The sequence below is a fragment of the Pristiophorus japonicus genome, chromosome 14, assembly GCF_044704955.1.
Source record: "Pristiophorus japonicus isolate sPriJap1 chromosome 14, sPriJap1.hap1, whole genome shotgun sequence".
Taxonomy (NCBI): Eukaryota; Metazoa; Chordata; class Chondrichthyes; family Pristiophoridae; genus Pristiophorus; species Pristiophorus japonicus.
The window spans coordinates 52,963,643-52,986,210 of NC_091990.1; the positions used below are offsets into that span (position 1 = coordinate 52,963,643).

Sequence of the window (22,568 nt, forward strand, 5' to 3'; positions counted from 1 at the left end):
GGTGGCTCACTGAGTAAGTAACACTTTCTGGTTTGATACTAAGCCATACAGACTAGGAATATTCTGCATTTATAGCGTTCTGGAAGGGGTGAGCTGCTTGGTAGGCACACAAGGCAACAATAAAACTGGAGTTAAGTTGTTGTTTGTGTACCTGTCACGCAAGTAACTTAACAGATCAGATCTTTTCATTTAAAAGTATTTTTTCAAAATATTTTCGAATACCCAGTCACAGCACCGATTTAGCAGTGGCTCTGCTGTGCAGACTTGCCTGTAGCACCCAATATAGTAACTAACTTTGTAGGTTCATTTATGCCTGTCACTAGTCAAAACCAGATGATATGGTAGTCAACTGGATGAGGAGTCCCATCCCTATTTAATAAAACTAATAATGCAATTTGTTTCTCATTATCTTCATAGGTTTAAATGCTAACATCTGACACATGGGAATGCAAAGGGGAGTGAGTTATGCTTCAGTTGTACAGAGCCTTGGTCAGACCCCATCTGGAGTATTGTTCAATTTTGGACACCACATCTCCGGGAGGATATATTTATATTGGCCTTGGTACAGTGCCAACTCACCAGAATGATACCAAAGGCTAAAAGGGTTACATTATGAGGACAGATTGTTTGAACTTGGCTTTTATTTCCTTGTGTTTATAAGGTTGAGGGATTATCTAATTTGAGGTGTTTCAAACGATAAAAGGATTTGATGGGGTAGAGAGAAATTATTCCCTGTGGTGGGGACTCCAGAAAGGGGGGCACAATCTTAAAATTAGAGCTAGGTGACTCGGGAATGAAATCGGGAAGCAATTTTTCACACGCAGTGTAGTAAAAATGTGGAATTCTCTTCCCCAATAGACTCCTGGGACAATTTAAATTTTCTAGACTAGGAGAGACAGATTTTGATTAGGTTAGGATATCTAGGGATATGGAGTTGAGGTACAGATCAGCCATGATCAAATTGAATGACCAAACAGACTAGAGAGGCTGAATGGTCTACTCCTGCTCCTGTATCATGTGTTGAAAAGGAAATGAATGATACCTGAGTCAAAGTCCTATATGTCTAAGCTACTTTAAATTTTTAGCTTGTTCCTATGGATGATTAGATAAGTATTACTGTGTTTTTTATTAAATTCCACTATATCTAGAAGATGACAGGACTGCAATTTTAAAATTCCTAACTATACATGAAAACAGACTTAATGTATGTAAAAAAAGTTAATTTATTCTAAATCTATGGTTTGAAATAAAAATGGCCACTCCTACTTTATTTTTGTCCTTTTGAAGAATTTTATCTGTTTGGGATTTTTTTAATGTCTAATCCTTTTCTGAACTTGAGGAGGACAGGAATTGGAAAATGTTCCGCTGTATCTAATGAGCTTCTTTGCTGCAGAAACGTATCGATGCTGCCTGTCTGCAAGTTGAAGCCATAGAGTGTGAAATCTTGAAAGATGCTGCCCAGCTGAAGACCACCAAAAAACGTAAGCTTGGTACAACCATTACTGCCATATTAACTTGTGGATATTCTGATCTAACAGTCTAGTGTTGTGTCAAATCCATGCATTGATTGGAAAATTGTAGACCTACAAATGTGTTCACTGACTTCTACACTTACAGTTTATCAGTGGTGACAGTGTGCTTGTATGCTGTACCTAGGAGGGTGGGGGTCTGGCACTAAATAGCAAGTTAAATCTTGCCTTTATTACTGTACTTGCCCTTTCAGACCAATAATGTGCCATAGTGGCTGAACAGTATACCGGTGATTTTTCCTGTATCAACATTTTCCAGAAAGAAAGGCAAGAAAATGAATTGAAAATGCCAAATTTAATTGTGGTGCAAATATAGTCCTGTTCTTTTCACTCTTGCTGGAAAGTTGCTCAGTTTTCTGCTTCAGTGAAATGCTGACTACTACTTGTAAGTTACCCCCATAGTCCAAAATTGGAAGCCTGATTTCCTCCTCCTTGTTTTTATAAAAGTCCATTGTGCAAGTCTTGTAATGCAATTTCCCCATTTATTTTTAGTTAGTTATGGATAGTATTAGAATAGTGGGCAAAAGAATATTACAGCACTGTTAATCAGCGTATTGCCAGAGGAAATGAAACGCCACCCCCTCTGGGCCCATGGAGGGTAAATGCACAACCCAGTGTCTCACTGAACCAAAGGCTTTTAGCTTGACCGCGCCGGTATGTACTGTAGAATCTTGAGCCACATATCCTATTATATATCAAGTTGCTGATGCTAACAGATCTTTGTGTTCTGATTTAGCATTTGTCCCCCAGTGAGGCAAACTGCCCTTCCCACACTTCCAGGCCCACAGGACAAACCAGCTTCCTAAACAGGACAAACCAGCAGATAAAAAACGGAGTAACTATTTGTACTAAGTCTCCCGTCTCCCTTCTGCGCATGATTCTCCTGACTCATGCGCAGAAGCGAGAGTTACAACAAATATCACCGACTCTGGCACACACCACCCCCCCGCAATTCCTACTAACCCTTTTCTGCGCATGTGTCCAATACCACTTTGCCTCTACTGAGCAGCCGAGCCGAGCCTCCCACAGCACTGAGCGGGCCACAAGCCTCCTACATCGGCAGGGAGAGCTTGGGTGGGGGGGAGAGAGAGCTGGGTGGGTGGGTGGGGAAAGAGAGAGAGAGAGAGAGAGAGAGAGAGAGCTGGGTGGCGGGGGGAGAGAGAGAGAGAGAGAGAGAGAGCTGGGTGGGTGTGGGGGAAGAGAGAGAGAGAGAGAGAGAGAGAGAGAGGTGGGGGGTGGGTGGGTGGGGAATAGAGAGACACGCAAGTGGGGGAGAGGGGGATCGGAAGGGAGGGAGAGAGAAGACGGATTACGTTCTTCCTACCTCCTGGTGCATGCAAGCTCAGTGCGTGTGTTACAAGGGACATTGTTAGGGTGGATGAAATCCAGAAGTCACGACACTGTCACTATTCACTTCATACCCAATAAACATGTTAACAATCTGCACACAATGCCCTATCTATGGGGGGGGGGGAAGGGAGGAGAGTGTGGTAAGGTTCTTGCGCTTGGGTAAGGGTCTTTAGCTGGTGGAAGGATTGCCGGGGTAAGGATCTTCAGCTGGCGGAGGGATGCACTTATGTTGGAGTAATGGACTTCGGCTGTGGGAGGCAGCACATGTGCTGGGTAAGGACTTTAGCTGGAACTTGGTGGCTTTTGGGGAGATCTATCCTCTGGCTCCTGAAGTCAAAATGGATTGAATTACAAATTGGAAATTCACTCAGAACTTGGGCTGGGCGCTTCCAGTTACACATTCCAGAGGAACTTCAGGGTGTGGCTGGTCCCCTTAGAGGATAAATCAGCAATAGGTCTAGAGAGCCAATCAGAGAATCCGCTGCATTTGACTTAGTGCAAATAGATGCATCCATTAAAAAAACGAAGTGCAAATTGCTTAGGGCTGTGCAACCTGTCTTTCCAAGGCTTCAGGTTAAACAGCCCAATACTGAAGTGTCCAAGGTCTGATCTCAGGTTTTTTCTCTGTCTCCCCCAGGAGTTAGCATTACTAGTGTTATGAGAGGTGATGCCCAATAGTGCACTGCCAAATGGACAGGGCGAGCAATGATTAGATCTGGTCATCTTTTCCTCTTCTCTCTCCATGCATCTGAAGTAAATATTTGTAAATGTTTTAATTAATTTGAAAAGTATTTCCTGCAGGTAAACACAAAACAAAGAATGATTGTGACGCCTTTGCAAGTGACGGTGAAAATCTTCCTCCTTCGACCAAAATGTTCCGAAAGGTTAGTGTGTTTATGACAATCTCATTACTAGTCATTGTTTAACGGATGAATTGTAGCCAGTAAGTGAATGCCAATCTGCACAAGGCAAGTGAGCCATTGTCTAACAGAATTAAAACTGAAATTCTCACTCTATGTATAAATGTGTGTGTCCTTTACTTTAATTTATTTTACTGTATGTTCTGTACTCGAGTGGTGGTAGTTTAAATGTAATTATCTCCAAGTTTGCAGATGATACTAAGCTGGGTGGCAGTGTGAGCTGTGAGGAGGATGCTAAGAGGCTGCAAGGTGACTTGGACAGGTTACGTGAGTGGGCAAATGCATGGCAGATGCAGTATAATGTAGATAAATGTGAGGTTATCCACTTTTGTGGCAAAAACAGGAAGGCAAAATATTATCTGAATGGTGACAGATTAGGAAAAGGGGAGGTGCAACGAGACCTGGGTGTATAGTTCATCAGTCACTGAAAGCAGGCAGTGAAAAAGGCAAATGGCAAGTTGGCCTTCATAGCGAGAGGATTTGAGTATAGGAGCAGGGAGGTCTTACTGCAGTTGTACAGGGCTTTGGTGAGGCACACCTTGAATATTGTGTGCAGTTTTGGTCTCCTAATCTGAGAAAGGACATTCTTGCTGTTGAGGGAGTGCAGCGAAGGTTCACCAGACTGATTCCTGGGATGGCAGGACTGACATGAGGAAAGACTGGATCGACTAGGCTTATATTCACTGGAATTTAGAAGAATGAGAGGCGATCTCATAGAAACATATAAAATTCTGACAGGATTGGACAGGTTAGATGCAAGAAGAATGTTCCCCATGTTGGGGAAGTCCAGAACCAGGGGTCACAGTCTAAGGATAAGGGGTAAGCCATTTAGGACCAAGATGAGGAGAAACTTCTTCACTCAGAGTTGTTAACCTGTGGAATTCTCTACCACGGAAAGTTGTTGAGGCCAGTTCGTTAGATATATTCAAAAGGGAGTTAAATGTGGCCCTTAGGGCTAAGGGGATCAAGGGGTATGGAGAGAAAGCAGGAATGTGGTACTGAAGTTTCATGATCAGCCATGATCATATTGAATGGTTGTGCAGACTCGAAGGGCCAAATGACCTACTCCTGCATCTACTTTCTATGTTCGTTCCGGTTAATGGTCAGCTCAAACCTAAAGTCGAACAAATTGCAATCTGCTTTCAGGCAATAGTGACCTTCAGTCTGATTCAAATCAACCTGTTTGTGGATTTGATCTGTATTGGATCTTTTTTTTTCCTCTCTGCTATATATTGGGTACTGGCTTGTAGCTTTCTATTGCACAGAATGGGGTTTACAAAGGAAGACTGGAGATCTTTCTAATGTCTCTTTTTAGGCAGTCCCTCAGAGTCGAGGATGACTTTCAAACTAAAAATGAGTTCTCATGTGGCTGATGAGTCCTATACGGGATCTACAGTCTCTGTCACTATGGGGCAGATGGCGGTTGAAGGAACGGATGTGTGGGATGCTTGGGTTGCCATACGTTTGTTCCGCTGTTTATGCCTGGCTTCAGCTTGCTCTTGGTGTAGAGACTTGAGGTGTTCGGCACCTTCCCAGATGCTTTTCCTCCACTTTGGGCGATCTTGAGCCAGGGATTCCCAGGTATCGGTGGGAATGTTGCACTTTTTCAAGGAGGCTTTGAAGTGTTTCCTCTGCTTGCTTGTCATGTCGGAGTTCAAATAAAGTGCTTGTTTTGGGACTCTAGTATCAGGCATGCGGACGACGTGGCCCGCCCAATGGAGTTGATCGAGCGTGATCAGTGCTTCGATGCTGGGAATGTTGGCCTAAATGAGAGTGCTGATGGTGCATCTATCCTGCCAATGGATTTGCAGGATCTTGCGGAAGCAGCGTGGTGGTACTTCTCCAGTGCTTTGAGATGCCTGCTGTACATAGTCCATGTCTCTAAAGCATACAGGAGGGCTAGTATCAGCACTACTTCTCTGTAGACCATGAGCTTGGTGCCAGGTTTGAGGTCCTGGTCTTCAAAGGCTCTCTTCCTGTGTGTTTGTGTTCACACACATGGGGATGGTGGACTCAATACTGAGAAGAAATGTTTTCAGTATTTCAGGAGGGGTGTTCCTCTACTTGAGAGCAGCCTCTCGTCAAGATTACCAATCCCAATCACTTTTTTTGTTTTAGCCTTTTTAAATTTGTTTTGTACTTGCAGGTTACTTTAAATTGTAATACTGAAGTAATTAGGATCCATAATGGAAACCTTTAAAATTTGTTGCCAATCCTGGTAAGGATGCATTTATTGCCTCTCAAAAGGTGTTGGTGGGCCTTCTTGAACCTCTGCAGTCCTTGTACTACAGGTGATTCCATGATAGTGTTAGTAGGAAATTCCAGGATGTTGACCCAGAGACAGTGATTTATGTCCAAGTCGAGCTGATTTGTGACTTGCAGGTGACGGTGTTCCCTGGACATTGCTGCTCTTGTTCTTCTTGGTGGTAGAGGCCATGAGCTTGGAGGTGCTGTCTCTTGTTAAAGCAACCTTGCTAAGTTGCTGCAGTGCATCCTGCACACTGTAATGTGCTACTGCTGGATGGATATTGTGTTCAGTGGCAGGGGATCCAGTCAAGCTGACTGATTTTGTCATGGATGATGGTTTATTTCTTGAGCATTGTTGGGACTGCACCAATCCTGGTGAGTATTCCATCAGACTCCTGACTTGAGCCTTGTAGATGGTTGAGAGTCTTGTCTTTTGACTGGTCAGAGGTGAGCCAGTAGCCTCAGAGTCCCCAGCTTCTGCCGTGCTCTTGTAGCCAATGCCATTGATACGATTGGTCCAGTGAAAGTTTCAGTCAGTGGCGGATCCCCAGGATAGTGGTGCTATGGAAGGTTGGGGATGTAGTTGATTATTATTGAGATGGTCACGGCCTACCACTTATGTAATGCAATTGTGACCTGACATTGTCAGCCCAAGTCTAGATGTTGTCCAGGTCCGATTTGAATATTGAACTGAACAAACTTTTTTTCTTTAACATTATTCTCCTTTAGGGTAAAAACGGTGCAACCTTCTCAGTTAAAAGTAGACCTCCATTAGCATGTGCCACAGTTACCCGGACTAAAAGGTAAGTATTCACCCCAAAACGGTTTTATTTCTGGTACAGAAGATGAGTCTGAAGTTTAATGTTCTGATCATTACAGTTAACGGGTTAACCAATTCACAAGTGCTTCTTGGTCATTTTTCACATTTACGACTTGGTTACAGCTTTGCTGTGGCAATGCCAATCTTCATAACCAAAGTATTTTTATCAACTGCAAAACTGGGCTTAAAACAAGTGTTCAGCCAAAGGCTACCCTTTGATGGCATCTAGTATTGCATCCCAAGTTGTCACTTTCAGGAACTGTTTAAAATAATTCCTGGGTCTGTTTCTTCAATTGGAGTCTAAGAGCATTAGCAAGTTATCATATGGTTTTTTTAGTTCGTTCTGGGATGTGGGCGTTTCTGGCGAGCCCATCCCTAATTGCCCTTGAGAAGGTAGTGGTGAGCTGTCGCCTTGAACTGCTGCAGTTCTTGTGGTAAAGGTACTCCCACAGTGCTGTTAGTGAGCGAGTTCCAGGATTTTGACCCAGCGAGATGAAGGAACGGCGATATATTTCCAAGTCCGGGTGGTGTGTAATTTGGAGGGGAACTTACAGGTGATGGTGTTCCCATGTGCCTGCTGCCCTTGGCCGCCTAGGTGGTAGAGGTCACGGGTTTGGGAGGTGCTGCCAAGAAGCCGAGGCAAGTTGCTGCAGTGTATCGTGTAGATGGTACACACTGCAGACATGGTGCGTTGGTGGTGGATGGGGTGCCAATCAAATGATCTGCTTTGTCCTGGATAGTGTCCCGCTTCTTGAATGTTGATGGAGCTTCACTCATCCAGGCAAGTGAAGAGTATTCTATCACACTCCTGACTTATGCCTTGTAGATGGTGGAAAGGCTTTGAGGAGGTGAGACACTCACTGCAGAATACCTACTCTTGTTACCACAGTATTTATGTGGCGGGTCCATTTTAGTTTCTGGTCGATGGTGGTCACCAGGATGTTGATGGGGGGGATTCGGCGATTTATAATGCTGTTGAATATCATGGGGAGATGGTTAGACTCTTGCTTGTTGGAGATGGTCATTGCCTGGCACTTGTGTGGTGCAAATGTTACTTACCACATCAGCCCAAGCCTGAATGTCGTCCATGTCTTGCTGAATGCGGACATGGGCTGCTTCATTATTTGAGGAGTTGTGAATGGAATTGAACACCATGCAATCATCAGTGAACATCCCCACTTCTGATCTTATGATGGTAGTAAGGTCATGGATGAAGCAGCTGAAGATAGTTGGGCCTAGGACACTGCCCTGAAGAACTCGTGCAGCGATGTCCTAAGGCGGTGATGATTGACCTCCAACAACCACAACCATCTTCCTTTGTGCTAGGCATGACTCCAGCCAGTGGAGAGTTTTCTCCCTGATTCCCACTGACTTCAATTTTACTAGGGCTCCTTGATGCCACATTCGGTCAATGGCTGCCTTGATGTCAAAGGCAGTCACTCTCCCCTTACCTCTAGAATTCAGCTCTTTTTTCCATGTTTGGACCAAGGCTGTAATGAGGTCTGGAGTTGGTGGTCCTGGCAGAACCCAAACGAGGCATCGGTGAGCAGGTTATTGGTGAGCAAGTGCCACTTGATAACACTGTCGACGACACCTTCCTTCACTTTGCTGATGATTGAGTCTAGACTGATGGGGCGATAATAGGCCGGATTGGATTTGTCCTGCATTTTGTGAACAGGACATACCTGGGTAGTTTTCCACATTGTTGGGTAGATGCCGGTGTTGTCGCTGTACTACAGCAGCTTGGCTAGAGGCGCAGCTAGTTCTGGAGCACAAGTCTTCAGCACGACAGCTGGGATGTTGTCAGGTCCCATAGCCTTTGCTGTATCCAGTGCGCTCAGCCATTTCTTGATATCACGTGGAGTGAATCGAATTGATATGAAGCCTGAGACTCCTGAAGGTAAGTTCTGCATTAAGTGGCACGGAGTCGTATCCCCCCCCCCCCCCTCGGAAATGGCTTAAGCCCAAATTGTCGTCCTTGCATTTTATTGGGCCTTCCAGAAAGGCTTGGTTATGGAGCCCCTCAAAGCAGTTAAAGACACTGCCGTATCCTTCAGGTTGATTCGGTTGCAATTGGAAGCTCCCTGCAAAGTATGCAACCTCTACCAGGCAATCCGAATACTCTGGATTGACTAGTTGATTTTGAGGGGTTAATTATACTCGCATCTGGCTGCAAGCTATTTAATTTCTACCAGAACTACTTCAATTGTTGTGTAGCTCACGATTGTGGAATGGTGAAAGTCTCCGAGCGACGTGTCTCTTGCCAAAATCTTCTGTCAATGGTGGGGTGCTGAACTGATGAAGTTCGTCCATTTCAGCAGTCTGCCTGGCACATCAGACCGGTTTGAACTCTGCATGATGTGATTTTTTGTGCAGCATTTCCTCGCTCTTCTGTCCTGGTGTACATGGGAAAGTTTGCCGGGGGAAATCTGGTGCCTTCCTGCTGTCACTTTATGATTGACAGCCTAGATTGATTCCTGGGATGAGCGATTGAGTAGAATAGGCTTATATTCTTAATGAGAGGCTGTTTCCTCTAGCTGGAGAGTCTAGACCTAGGGGTTATCGTCTCAGGATAAGAGGTCGGCCATTTAGGATTGAGATGAGAAATTTCTTCACTCTCAAAGGGGTTTGAGTCTTTGAAATTCTCTAGCCTAGACAGCTGTGGATGCTCACTCATTGAGTAGATTCAAGACTGAGATCGATAGATTTTTGGGCATCAAGGGATAGACTGGAAAAGTGGAGTTGATGTAGAAGATAAGCTATGATACTGAATGGAGGAGCAGGTCCAAGGGGCTGTATGGTCTTCTCCTATTTCTTATGTTCTTATTAAGTAGGGATGCAGATCTTTTTGGTATTACCCACTCATCCTTGGACTGCTGATTTTCTAGAAAGTCCTCCAAACAAAGCCGACAGCTTTGAAAAGTTTGTACTGTGAAGCCTGGATTAGAATGTGAAAGTAATTCAATTGCCATGTTGTGTACAGATCCTGCAAGCACGAGAATTGGCTCAGTATCCTGAGGGGAAAGCAGCAGGGGGATGCTTTTTCACATTGTATTGTAACTGTTTTGATAGATTATTTCATCGCTAATTGTGTCTTTTCAATTGTACAGGACAAGCCGGACCAAGGGCTCCAGTTCTGCGACTAAACCTGATATATGGGGGCCCACACCACTGATAACACCTAAATTTGATTCACGGTCAGTTTATTAAATGTTCAGTAAAACCAGACGTAAAATTTAAAGTGTTAACGCTCTGGAGGTTGAAGTAAATCCCATATATAATTTTATTTTTCTGGTATCAAAGTGGAAACATTTGCTGAAAAACCAACTTGAATTTTCGAAACGTTGCTTTAATCGTACAATGTGTTACTTTAAAATTAACCTTAGAATTTCAATTTTATCTCCGATTACAAAAGTTTTGTAACTGGTTTGAGTAGCTACCAGAATTTGGTTTAGTTGGTATGATGTTTTCGAATGATTTTGTAGCAAGTAACGTTGTCTGTTTTGTAAATGGTTCACTTAGGCTGCCGAAGACGACAACTCGCTTGCGAAAAATGGGGGAGCGTGTGTTTAGCTTTTCAGGAAGCCCGCTCGCCGAAACCAAAGAAATGACCATCAGTATCCCAACTGCGGATGGACAGGTGAGCCTGAGCTGACCAAGGACTTGGGCATAATTTCCGTAGCAGCTGCCCATTGTTTAAAGATGTACACTGCAGATGAGTGTTCTAGGATCCATTTGTTCTACAACCAGATTAAAAAGTTGATCTAAAACTGAGCTCCTGCAAAGACTAATTCAAGTTTGCCCTGTTTTAGAATATCCAGTTGCTGGCCAGCAAAATAAACAATACAGATTTAACTCAACTGGATGACCAGACATTTAAAAGTTTTGAGCAACTCTCTGTAAGTACCATCTATAATAATAATCATCAGTCTTTGTCTGTCCTGGGGCGGGGGCTGGGAGCATGTGGTCCGGACTGAGTGACCGTTGCACTGACCAACGGGTGATCAGGGCCTTGCAACCAATCAGGGCGGGGAACGATGGATCTGCTCCAATGAGGAGGCGGCAGTCGATGCAGCGGGGACAGTGGGCATGGGAGAGATGGAGGGAGGGGGAGAGAGAAAAAGAAAGAGATGGACGAGGGAGGGAGGACGGGAGGACATCAGTGTTGATTCTATAGACGAAGAAGGTGAGAACAGTCTAAACAAGTATTGCTGCAATAAAGATACTAATTTGACCGCAAATGTTTTGCAAATCTCTGCTAGTTTTACTACATTAAGCATTGGGCTTTAGAATTTTCAAATGTCTTACTGATCACATTATAATGGTGTAGTTACAACTAATTACTAATGCGATCCTCTGCCAGGCTTACACCTCATATTCTCTCAAGCCCTTGTGCATGTCTGATTACATTTTTCATATTCATTCCTGACTTGCAAAATGCTTCTTGTGTTATCCTACATTTCAAATAATTTGCTGTCTTTGGTTTGTGGTGGTTCTGATTTACTGTTTATTAATTGTCTAAAAGTTGACGGTAAAGTAGGTAGAAAAATGTATGATCAAAGTGGGTCCCTGCAAAGATAACTCAGCTGTACTTGGATTAAAATGGGTCGACCCTTTAGCAGCTTTTTTTTTTTAATTGAGAAGTTTGATCCCTTCACTGCCTGGAAGGGCCCATCTATGAATTTGTGAATTTCCAGTTGTGGGCCCTCCTGTTAAAACGTGGGATAACACTTTATCATTGTGTAAAATTGGCCATCCTTGATGGATGGAAGCTTTTGATGATCAGAAATGAAAGCCATGAAGATTTTCCTTCTACCCATGCCCTGCAGATCTGCAAACCCAGGGTGCTGAGCATTGTTCCCTGTAAACTGCGCTTTGTTCTGTGCAGCCTGTTTCTTTTAGTGCGCGGTCCCTTTAAATTTCCACGCATGCGCAGTGTTTACAATGGGGAAACCGGTGAGCGGCCTGCCTGGGACCTTTTCCATTGCTGTGGGGCCGTGCAGCTCAGTGGGAACATTTGGTAATTAAGCAAATTGTAACATCTGCATGGATGTCACTAAATGCACAGCTTGGCCTGCTGCTCTCATAGCCAAAAGATGATAAAATAAATTCTAAATGTATTTTGGGGGATGAGTCAGGGAAGAATAATTGTGGAATAAATGCCACTTGGAGTACAACATTCTAATTAGTATTTGTTTTTACTTTGTAGCATCAGCTCAACGAAATGTTGAAGACGAGAAGGTGAAAGCTGGGAGATGCCAAAAATACTATTCGTGTGAATTCTTGTTTGAAGTATATCATATTGTGGTTTGATAGAATTGTGTTTTAATAAATATTATGCTTTTACAATCAGGCAATAACCCATTTCTAGTTCAAGTCAATCACTGCACAAATATAGATGCTGCATGAAATTCGAACAGGCCTATGTGCCAACATTTTATTGACAAACCTTTTCCTACATTGAGAGCAAGAAAAGGTGAAGATACATTATTCTAAAGGCCAGCATTTATTGCCAATCCCTAATTGCCCTTTACAGGGTGGTGGTGAGCCACTTTCTTTAACTACTGCAGTCCATGTGGTGAAAGTGCTCAGCAGTTTGATATATCTGAGTGGCTTTCTAGGTCACTCCTGTGGGCAGTTTGGAATCTTTTTGTGGGACTGGAGTCCCATATATGTAATGACAGAAGGTTTCCTATCCTGGTGAACCAGTTGGGTATTTGCGAGAATCCAACGTTCATGGTCACTTTTACTGAGGCTAGCTTTTATTTATTTCCAGATTTAAAAAAAAAATTAAATTCAAATGTTCAAACTGCCATGATGGGATTTTCACTTGCATTCTTTAGATTATTAGTCCAGTGACATTATTGTACCATGTATGCTCAGGAGAAAGCCCTGTCACAGCTCCTGTGTGAAAAGTATTTAAAATGCAAAATCTTCTCGCTTGTCACAATTGCATTTGCTCATCACTACTGCTTCAGCTCCTGTGCATTTCTGGGTTGCTTAAAACCTCCTCACTTCCCTGCCTTTTTAAAGTCTTCTCAAACTCCATTCTCTTGAGCCAAGTTTGAATGGTAAGGAAAGATGAAAAGTACAATTTAATAACCCCAACAAAGAAGTAATTGTTAGCAGAAATTGCTGGAACTTTGGCATATTAAAGCTCTTTAATGTCAAGAGCTTCCATAAAACTGGAAGCGTAACACATTCTACTTGGATGGTATCTATTCATAAGAACCTAAGAAATAGGAGCAGGAGTAGGCCATTTGGCCCCTCGAGCCTGCTCCGTCATTCAATAAGATCATGGCTAATCTGATCTTGGCCTCAACTTCACTTCCCTGCCTGCTCCGTGTAAAAGGCAGTTTCTGCTTCTGCAATGAGTCCATGATTGGAGAGGAGCAGCAATGATTGAGTGGACTTAAAAAAAAAATCTACCTTTTTGGATTTTGGGAAATCATAGAGCATCCCACACCAAAAATTGCACCAGTGTTGATATGTCTGGTGTATGTCTGAGTTTAGAAACTGATCAGCTCGGGGCAGGTAGCCAGAGCTCCAAAGTTTAATAAATCACAATTGAAATGATTGAAGCTGAAGCAGCCCAAAGCTAAAATGTTGCATTATTTCACCTGTAGATGGCGATCTAGTTCAGCAGAATGGACAGTGCGAGAAGTCTAAATGAAAAATAAAATAAGGTACAGGAAAAAAAAATAAGCTGGTCAGTTACTTGCAGAGATGTTTAGGGCTAGAAATTTGGTTCTCGGCGATAACTATTTTTCGCCAAAATTACCGCTATGAGGCCGTAAATTCAAGGTTTAATTTTCAGGAGGATTCGCAGTGCAAACCGCGATCCTCGCCAACTTTGGTCCGAGGCCGATACCGCTGCGGGTTGGGCCGGAGAGGGGGGGCACGGAGAAACGCCTAGAAAAATAAATTGGAAAAAACAAAAAAGTAAATTCACAAAACATTTACAAGACACTTATCGAGCGAATCGCTGCAAAAGAATTTAAAAAATAAAAACTTTAACTTACCGTTGAAGGTCTTTGTACTTACCGCTGCTCCAAGGGCTGCAACACAACTTTTTTGCCCTAAATACAGATGTGCTGTGAGCCAAATTTTTGGCGAAAGCGCATTTCGAGTCTTACACGGCGGCGCTCCTCTCTCGACCGGTATTTGAAAACCACCAACGCAAAACGTCTCCGAATTTTCTGCCAATCGGGTTTTTGCTGAAAAAGGTGAAATATTACCAAACACCCGGTTGCAAAATTGCTGAATTTCTAGCCCTTCCCACCACGGGAGCTCTAACTTTATCTTTGGACTCTCTCTTATTCTTTTCTCTTTGTTTACAATCAGAACATGTCTTAATCTGTGCCATGTATGTCCATTCACACACACATTTTGTCTGCCGTTCTAGACCCAAGTTCATTATTTCTGACTTTCTTTTAACTTGCTCTTCTCTCTACTGTCTTGGACTCTTCTCTTCTGTCTCCCTTTCCTGTTACCCAGTCACGCCTCCTTTAATGTTTTGCCCCTCAGATATTTTGCCCTCCCATATCCCTACTCCAACCCTTCACTGTTTCTCTAGTTTCCTACTCTCCTGCCACTATCTTTTTAAATGGTGAGAGATTGGGAAATGTTGGTGTTCAGAGGGACCTGGGTGTCCTTGTACACGAATCACTGAAAGTTAACATGCAGGTACAGCAAGCAATTAAAGCAAAATGGTATGTTGACCTTTATTACAAGAAGATTTGAGTGTAAGAGTAAAGATATCTTATTGCAATTGTATAGGGCCCTGCTGAGACTGCACCTGGAGTACTGTGTACAGTTTTGGTCTCCTTACCTAAGGAAGGATATACTTGCCACTGATGGAGTGCAATGAAGGTTCACCAGACTGATTCCTGGAATGGGGGTATTATCCTATGAGGAGAGATTGAATAGGCTAGGCTATATTTGCTAGGGTTTAGAAGAATGAGAGGTGATCTCATTGAAACGTATAACATTCTTACAGGGCTTGACAGGGTAGATGCAGGGAGGATGTTTCCTCTGGCTGGGGAGTCTAGAACCAAGGGTGTAACGCTCTCAGAATAAGGGGTCGGCCATTTAGGACTGAGATGAAGAAAAACTTATTCACACAGAGGGTGGAATTCTTTACCCCAGAGGGCTGTGGAGGCTCAGTCGCTGAGTATATTCAAGACAGATCGATAGATTTTTGGATATTAAGGGATATGGGGATAGGGCAGTAAAGTGGAGTAGAGGTGGAAGATCAACCATAATCTTATTGAATGGCAGAGCAGGCTCGATGGGCCGAATGGCCTGCTCCTATTTCTTATATCCCAGGATTGGCTCCTTCCTGTATAAGCCCATAGCATTCCCTCTGTGTCTCTTGGCATTCTCTGAAGGGCCCATCGAGACACTCGTTACAGCCTCCTCACAGCAACAACCACAACTGCCTCGTCCAGCGCACCTATTTGGGGCTAATCTTGCCAATCTCCTTTCCATCCCACTCACCCCTCCCACTGCTGGCCCTCTCCGCACCTCCCTCCAGAATGTCTGTTCGCTTGCGAACAAAGCCTTTACTATTCATGACTATTGTGGATGATTGCATCGACATCATGGGCCTTGACTGAAACTTGGCTCACGGGTGATACTTTTACAATAGCTCAAGCTATACCTCCACAACTTGCCCTGCCCAAGTCACCACGGTGGTGGTGTGGCCCCAATCACATCTTCCTGTGGTCTGCTTCCTACGCTTGGTATCTTCTCATTTGAACACCTCGCCTTGTTACACCTTCAAAATTCTTGTGCTGTCACACCCACCCCAGGTTTCTCACCGAGATAGATATCCTCACTTGGTTGATTCCGGGGATGACGTATGAGGAAAGGTTGAGAAGATTGGGCCTCTACTCATTGGAATTCAGAAGAATGAGAGGTGATCTTTATTGTGTTCCTAACACAGATGAAGCTGCACACAGGGAGATTAAAGTAACAGTGACCTCAGTCTTTATTAAGGCACTCCAGAGTGAGGAACAGGCCTTAGGGGCCGGCTTATATACAGTGCTTCCAAGGGATACTGGGATCCCTTGGGACTTCAGGGGATGCGTTCAAACTTAGTGGTGCCTCTCTGGGTGCGTTGCTCAACTGAGCACACACGCTGCATTGCTGTACACAGGACTCTTAAGTCAGAGTCTATACTGGCCACCACACGTGGGATCTGGCTATCGCTTTCATCATTACTATACCCGGGTGTGTGCTGTGGAGACCCGAGATGAACTTCTCCCTGCCCTTTTTGGGTAGCACTACGCGGTTACGCCACAACAGGCAGTCTGCCTGAATGGACAGCTCGTCCTTTTGCCGGTGGAACGGCTTGATTAGCTCTTGCATTTCAACGGGATGCTGGCCCAGCTCCCATGCAGTACACAGTTTTTTACTAGGGACAGCAGAGGATCTTGGCTGGTCCAAGTCCTAATCTGGCAGGCCGTGACAGGTGCTTCATTTTCAAACGCTTCCATGACCATCAACAAGTCTACTGGCTGCGCCATTTTCCATCCCCGTGGTGGGCAATGGTAGCCGACAGAGCATCCGCACAGTTCTCGGTGCCTGGCCTGTGGCGGATGGTATAGTTATACGCTGATAGTGCAAGTGCCCACCTTTGTACGCGGGCTGAGGCATTAGTATTTATCCCCTTGTTTTCAGCGGACAGGGAGATGAGGGGCTTGTGATCGGTTTCCAGCTCAAATTTGAGGCCAAACAGGTAGGTACTGATGCATTTTCTTTACCCCGAACACACACGCTAATGCCTCTTTCTCAATCATGCTGTAGGCCCTCTCGGCCTTAGACAAGCTCCTGGAGGCATAGGTGACAGATTGCAACTACCCCGCAACGTTAGCTTGTTGTAATACACACCCGACTCCGTACGACGACGCACCACATGCTAGCATGAGTCTTTTACACGGGTTATACAATACAAGCAGCTTGTTTGAGCATAAAATGTTTCTGGCTTTCTCAAAAGCAATTACTTGTTTTTTTTCCCCATACCCAGTTCTCACCTTTACGCAATAACACATGTCGGGGCTCTAAGAGGGTGCTTAACCCCAGTAGGAAGTTACCACAATAGTTCAGGAGTCCCAGGAACGACTGCAGCTCCGTGACGTTCTGTGACCTGGGCGCGTTCCTGATGGCCTCTGCCTTGGCGTCCGTAGGCCGAATGCCGTCCGCCGCGATCTTTCTCCCCAAAAACTCCACTTCTGTTACCATGAAGATGCATTTCGACCTCTTCAACCGCAGCCCTACGCGATCCAGTCGCTGGAGGACCTGCTCCAGGTTTTGTAGGTGCTCGACTGTGTCCCGACCCGTGACCAATATGTCATCCTGAAAAACCACCGTGCGTGGTACCGACTTGAGTAGGCTCTCCATGTTTCTCTGGAAGATCGCTGCAGCCGATTGAATTCCAAAAGGGCATTTGTTGTAGTGACCTCAGTCTTTATTAAGGCACTCCAGAGTGAGGAACAGGCCTTAGGGGCCGGCTTATATACAGTGCTCCCAAGGGAACAGTCCCTTGTGCGTGTTAATGCAGGTGAGGCCCTTCGAAGATTCCTCCAGCTCCCGCGTCATGTCGGCCGAAGTCAGGTCGAGCTTGGTGAATGTCTTGCCTCCTGCCAGCGTCGCAAATAGGTCGCCTGCCTTAGGTAGCAGGTATTGGTTCTGTAGCGAGAAACGATTAATAGTTACTTTATAATCGCCGCAAATCCTGACTGCCATCACTTTTGAGTACTGGAACAATCGGGCTGGCCCACTCGCTGAATTCCACTGGGGAGATGATGTCCTCGCGTTGCAGCCTGTCCAGCTCGATTTCCACTCCCTCGTCATGTGAGGTACCGCTCGCACCTTGTGGTGAATGGGTCATGCCTCTGGGACCAAGTGGATCCGTACCTTCGCCCCGGAAAAGTTTCCAATGCCTGGCTCAAAAAGGGAAGGAAATTTGTTAAGAACCTGGGTACATGAGGCCTCATCGACATGTGATAGCGCTTGGATGTCATCCCAGTTCCAGCAGATTTTACCCAGCCAGCTCCTTCCAAGCAGTGTGGGGCCATCGCCCGGGACAATCCAGAGTGGCAGTTCGTGCACTGCCCTCGTAGGTGACGTTGACCATGGCGCTGCCCAGGACAGTGATGAGCTCTATATCGTCTCAATCACAGTTGAGTCCATCTCTGATCACTTCATTGTTACTCCTGCTCCTATTTCTTATGTTTATTCCACTTCAAAAAAAAATTGAAGGAACAACCTGGATAATAGTACATATGAGCAAGAATCAGTTGGAAATGAAGATACAGGAAAATTGTTTTTAAGTATGTAAAACCAGACATAACCTATTTAAATGGAAATGCATCCAAGATTGCTCGAGAACAGCAGGCCACTAATCCCAGAACCCTGAACCACCAAGTACTTATAGATGGAGGTTGATCAGTCCGAAGAATCAATAGGGCAGAGAATGAACTTGTATGCTATGGTACAAATGGAAAAAGTGTATCTTAAAGAGAAAGAATATGCATTTATATCACACCTTTCATAACCTCAGGATGTCCCAAAGCGCTTTATAGCCAATGAAGTATTTTTGAAGTGTCACTTGGAATGTAGGAAACACGACAGCCAAATTATACAGAGCAGGGCACAAAAGCAGCAATATGATAATGACCAGAGATAATCTGTTTAAGATACCGGGGAGAACTCTAGCGCCAGGGGATCTTTAATTTCCACCTGAGAGTGTGTTATGGGGCCTCGGTTTAACATTTCTTCTGCAAGAAGGCACTTCCGGGAGTGCAGTACTGCCTCGGTACTGCACTGGAGTGTAAACTTAGAGTTTGTGCTCAAATCCCTGCAGTGGGAATTAACCCGGGTGATGGTGTTCCTATTGAGCCATGGCTGACACTTATTATTTTAGTAATAAAAGAAACAAGGAATTGAATAAAGGAAGAATATCTAGTTTAAAGCCCCCAGCTACAATTTTTGGGGGGTGAAAGGTGAGGTGAGTTAAAAAACATTCATGACAAATGAGTCAATGTTAAAATGCATGCATTTTGAGGGGAGGGGTTAGTTCCCATGCATATCTCAGTAATACTGAGCATCCACTATGATAGAATGTCTAAAAGGAGGTTACAGTGAATTAAAATCACCTTTTTGAAAGTGTGTGACAGGCTGCTAATTCAAACTGTCCAATGGTAGTATAACTTGACCAATCAATGTACGATGTCCAGTGTCTCTGTTCTATTTGCAATGCGCTGAACAAACACCCTTTCCAGTTTAATTGGATGGTTGCATTCACTGACATTAAATGAAAGAACACTCGAAGTTGGCATGATTTAAATGATCAGACAGATGGAGGCACAACACAAAGCCGAGTGGAATTCAGAATGACAGCCAGCTATCAGACAAAACAGCAATCCGACAGTATAATCTTAAAAGGCCATGATATATGAAGGAGACAGTCACACAATTCATCCCATCATCTAGTTTAAGCACTGGACACAAACTGAACAAGACAAAGCTCCTCAGCACCCTCCAGAAACAACAACTTTCATTTATATAGTGCCTTTAATGTAGTAAAATGTCCCAAGGAGTTGCACAGGAACATAATTAGATAAAAATTAACACTGAGGTAAAGAATAGGACAGGTGGCCCAATGCTTGGTCATAGAAACATAGAAAATAGGTGCAGGAGTAGGCCATTCGGCCCTTCTAGCCTGCACCGCCATTCAATGAGTTCAGCGGCAGTTGGTGAGAGGGGAGCGACCTATCAAAAGCCCAGCAGGAGATCGAGAGCCAGCGGCAGTTGGTGAGAGGGGAGCGACCTATAAAAGGCCCAGCGGGAGATCGAGAGCCAGCGGCAGTTGGTGAGAGGGGAGCGACCTATCAAAAGCCCAGCGGGAGATCGAGAGCCAGCGGCAGTTGGTGAGAGGGGAGCGACCTATCAAAAGCCCAGCGGGAGATCGAGAGCCAGCGGCAGTTGGTGAGAGGGGAGCGACCTATCAAAAGCCCAGCGGGAGATTGAGAGCCAGCGGCAGTTGGTGAGAGGGGAGCAGCCTATAAAAGGCCCAGCGGGAGATCGAGAGCCAGCGGCAGTTGGTGAGAGGGGAGCAGCCTATAAAAGGCCCAGCGGGAGATCGAGAGCCAGCGGCAGTTGGTGAGAGGGGAGCGGCCTATAAAAGGCCCAGCGGGAGATCGAGAGCCAGCGGCAGTTGGTGAGAGGGGAGCGGCCTATAAAAGGCCCAGCGGGAGATCGAGAGCCAGCGGCAGTTGGTGAGAGGGGAGCGGCCTATAAAAGGCCCAGCGGGAGATCGAGAGCCAGCGGCAGTTGGTGAGAGGGGAGCGGCCTATAAAAGGCCCAGCGGGAGATCGAGAGCCAGCGGCAGTTGGTGAGAGGGGAGCGGCCTATAAAAGGCCCAGCGGGAGATCGAGAGCCAGCGGCAGTTGGTGAGAGGGGAGCGGCCTATAAAAGGCCCAGCGGGAGATCGAGAGCCAGCGGCAGTTGGTAAGAGGGGAGCGGCCTATAAAAGGCCCAGCGGGAGATCGAGAGCCAGCGGCAGTTGGTAAGAGGGGAGCGGCCTATAAAAGGCCCAGCGGGAGATCGAGAGCCAGCGGCAGTTGGTAAGAGGGGAGCGGCCTATAAAAGGCCCAGCGGGAGATCGAGAGCCAGCGGCAGTTGGTAAGAGGGGAGCGGCCTATAAAAGGCCCAGCGGGAGATCGAGAGCCAGCGGCAGTTGGTGAGAGGCGGGAGCGGCCTATAAAGGCGTACCGGTGCAGCTACAGCGGGAGAGAAAGCAAAATAGAAGTAGAAAGGAATCAAAAAGTGATGTCACAGCCAATGGGGTAAGTGATTGGCTGGTGATTGGTGAGTAGCTTTTCTTTTTATTTTTTAAATCAGTAAGTGAACTTTAGCATTGTTACTACCAATTTAAGGGTATCTAAGGGTTAAGACATGGCAGGAGAGCTCGGTCACGTGATATGCTCCTCCTGTACCATGTGGGAACTCGGGGACACTTCCGGTGTCCCTGGGCGCTACGTGTGTGGGAAGTGTATCCGCCTCGAGCTCTTGATGGTCCGCGTTGCGGAATTGGAGCTGAGGGTGGATTCACTCTGGAGCATCCACGATGCTGAGAATGACATGAGTATCACGTGTAGTGAGTTGGTCTTACCGCAGGAGAAGGGTCCACAGCCAGATAGGGAATGGAAGACCAGCAGGAAGAGCAGTGCAAGAAAGATAGTGCAGGGGTACCCTGTGGTCATCCCCCTGCAAAACAGATACACTGCTTTGAGTACTGTTGGGGGGGATGACTCATCAGGGGAGGGCAGCAGCAGCCAAGTTCATGGCACTGTGGCTGGCTCTGCTGCACAGGAGGGCAGGAAAAAGATTGGGAGCGCGATAGTGATAGGGGATTCGATGGTGAGGAGAATAGATAGGCGTTTCTGCGGCCGCAACTGAGACTCCAGGATGGTATGTTGCCTCCCTGGTGCAAGGGTCAAGGATGTCTCGGAGCAGGTGCAGGACATTCTGAAATGGGAGGGAGAACAGCCAGTTGCCGTGGTGCACATTGGTACCAACGACATAGGTAAAAAAAGGGATGAGGTCCTGCGAAAAGAATTTAAGGAGCTAGGAGCTAAATTAAAAAGTAGGACCTCAAAAGTAGTAATCTCGGGATTGCTACCAGTGCCACGTGCTAGTCAGAGTAGGAATCGCAGGATAGCGCAGATGAATACGTGGCTTGAGCAGTGGTGCAGCAGGGAGGGATTCAAATTCCTGGGGCATTGGAACCGGTTCTGGGGGAGGTAGGACCAGTACAAACTGGACGGTCTGCACCTGGGCAGGACCGGAACCAATGTCCTAGGGGGAGTGTTTGCTAGTGCTGTTGGGGAGGAGTTAAACTAATATTGCAGGGGGATGGGAACCTATGCAGGGAGACAGAGGGAGACAAAAATGAGGCAAAAGCAAAAGACAGAAAGGAGATGAGGAAAAGTGGAGGGCAGAGAAACCCAAGGCAAAGAACAAAAAGGGCCACTGTACAGCAAAATTCTAAAAGGACAAAGGGTGTTAAAAAAGCAAGCCTGAAGGCTTTGTGTCTTAATGCAAGGAGTATCCGCAATAAGGTGGATGAATTAACTGTGCAAATACATGTTAACAAATATGATGTGATTGGGATTACGGAGACGTGGCTCCAGGATGATCAGGGCTGGGAACTCAACATCCAGGGGTATTCAACATTCAGGAAGGATAGAATAAAAGGAAAAGGAGGTGGGGTAGCATTGCTGGTTAAAGAGGAGATTAATGCAATAGTTAGGAAAGACATTAGCTTGGATGAAGTGGAATCTATATGGGTAGAGCTGCAGAACACTAAAGGTCAAAAAACGTTAGTGGGAGTTGTGTACAGACCTCCAAACAGTAGTAGTGATGTTGGGGAGGGCATCAAACAGGAAATTAGGAGTGCATGCAATAAAGGTGCAGTAGTTATAATGGGTGACTTTAATATGCACATAGATTGAGCTAGCCAAACTGGAAGCAATACGGTGGAGGAGGATTTCCTGGAGTGCATAAGGTTTTCTAGACCAATATGTTGAGGGACCAACTAGGGGGGAGGCCATCTTAGACTGGGTGTTGTGTAATGAGAGAGGATTAATTAACAATCTCATTGTGCGAGGCCCCTTGGGGAAGCGTGACCATAAT

The 22,568-nt window shown here is 45.5% G+C and overlaps 1 protein-coding gene across 2 annotated transcripts in view; it reads left to right on the forward strand.

Moving 5' to 3' along the window:
* Positions 1 to 12,215, forward strand: part of LOC139279908 (borealin-like) — a 46,506-nt gene extending 34,291 nt beyond the window's left edge. For both annotated transcript variants that reach the window (XM_070899219.1, XM_070899220.1), the window contains 7 exons: positions 1,394 to 1,481; positions 3,681 to 3,763; positions 6,776 to 6,849; positions 9,977 to 10,063; positions 10,389 to 10,506; positions 10,679 to 10,765; positions 12,076 to 12,215. In XM_070899219.1, coding sequence (XP_070755320.1) covers positions 1,394 to 1,481; positions 3,681 to 3,763; positions 6,776 to 6,849; positions 9,977 to 10,063; positions 10,389 to 10,506; positions 10,679 to 10,765; positions 12,076 to 12,111 — 573 coding nt within the window. In that variant the 3' untranslated portion in view covers positions 12,112 to 12,215. The remainder of the gene's footprint in view (positions 1 to 1,393; positions 1,482 to 3,680; positions 3,764 to 6,775; positions 6,850 to 9,976; positions 10,064 to 10,388; positions 10,507 to 10,678; positions 10,766 to 12,075) is intronic.
* Positions 12,216 to 22,568: the final 10,353 nt, after the last annotated feature.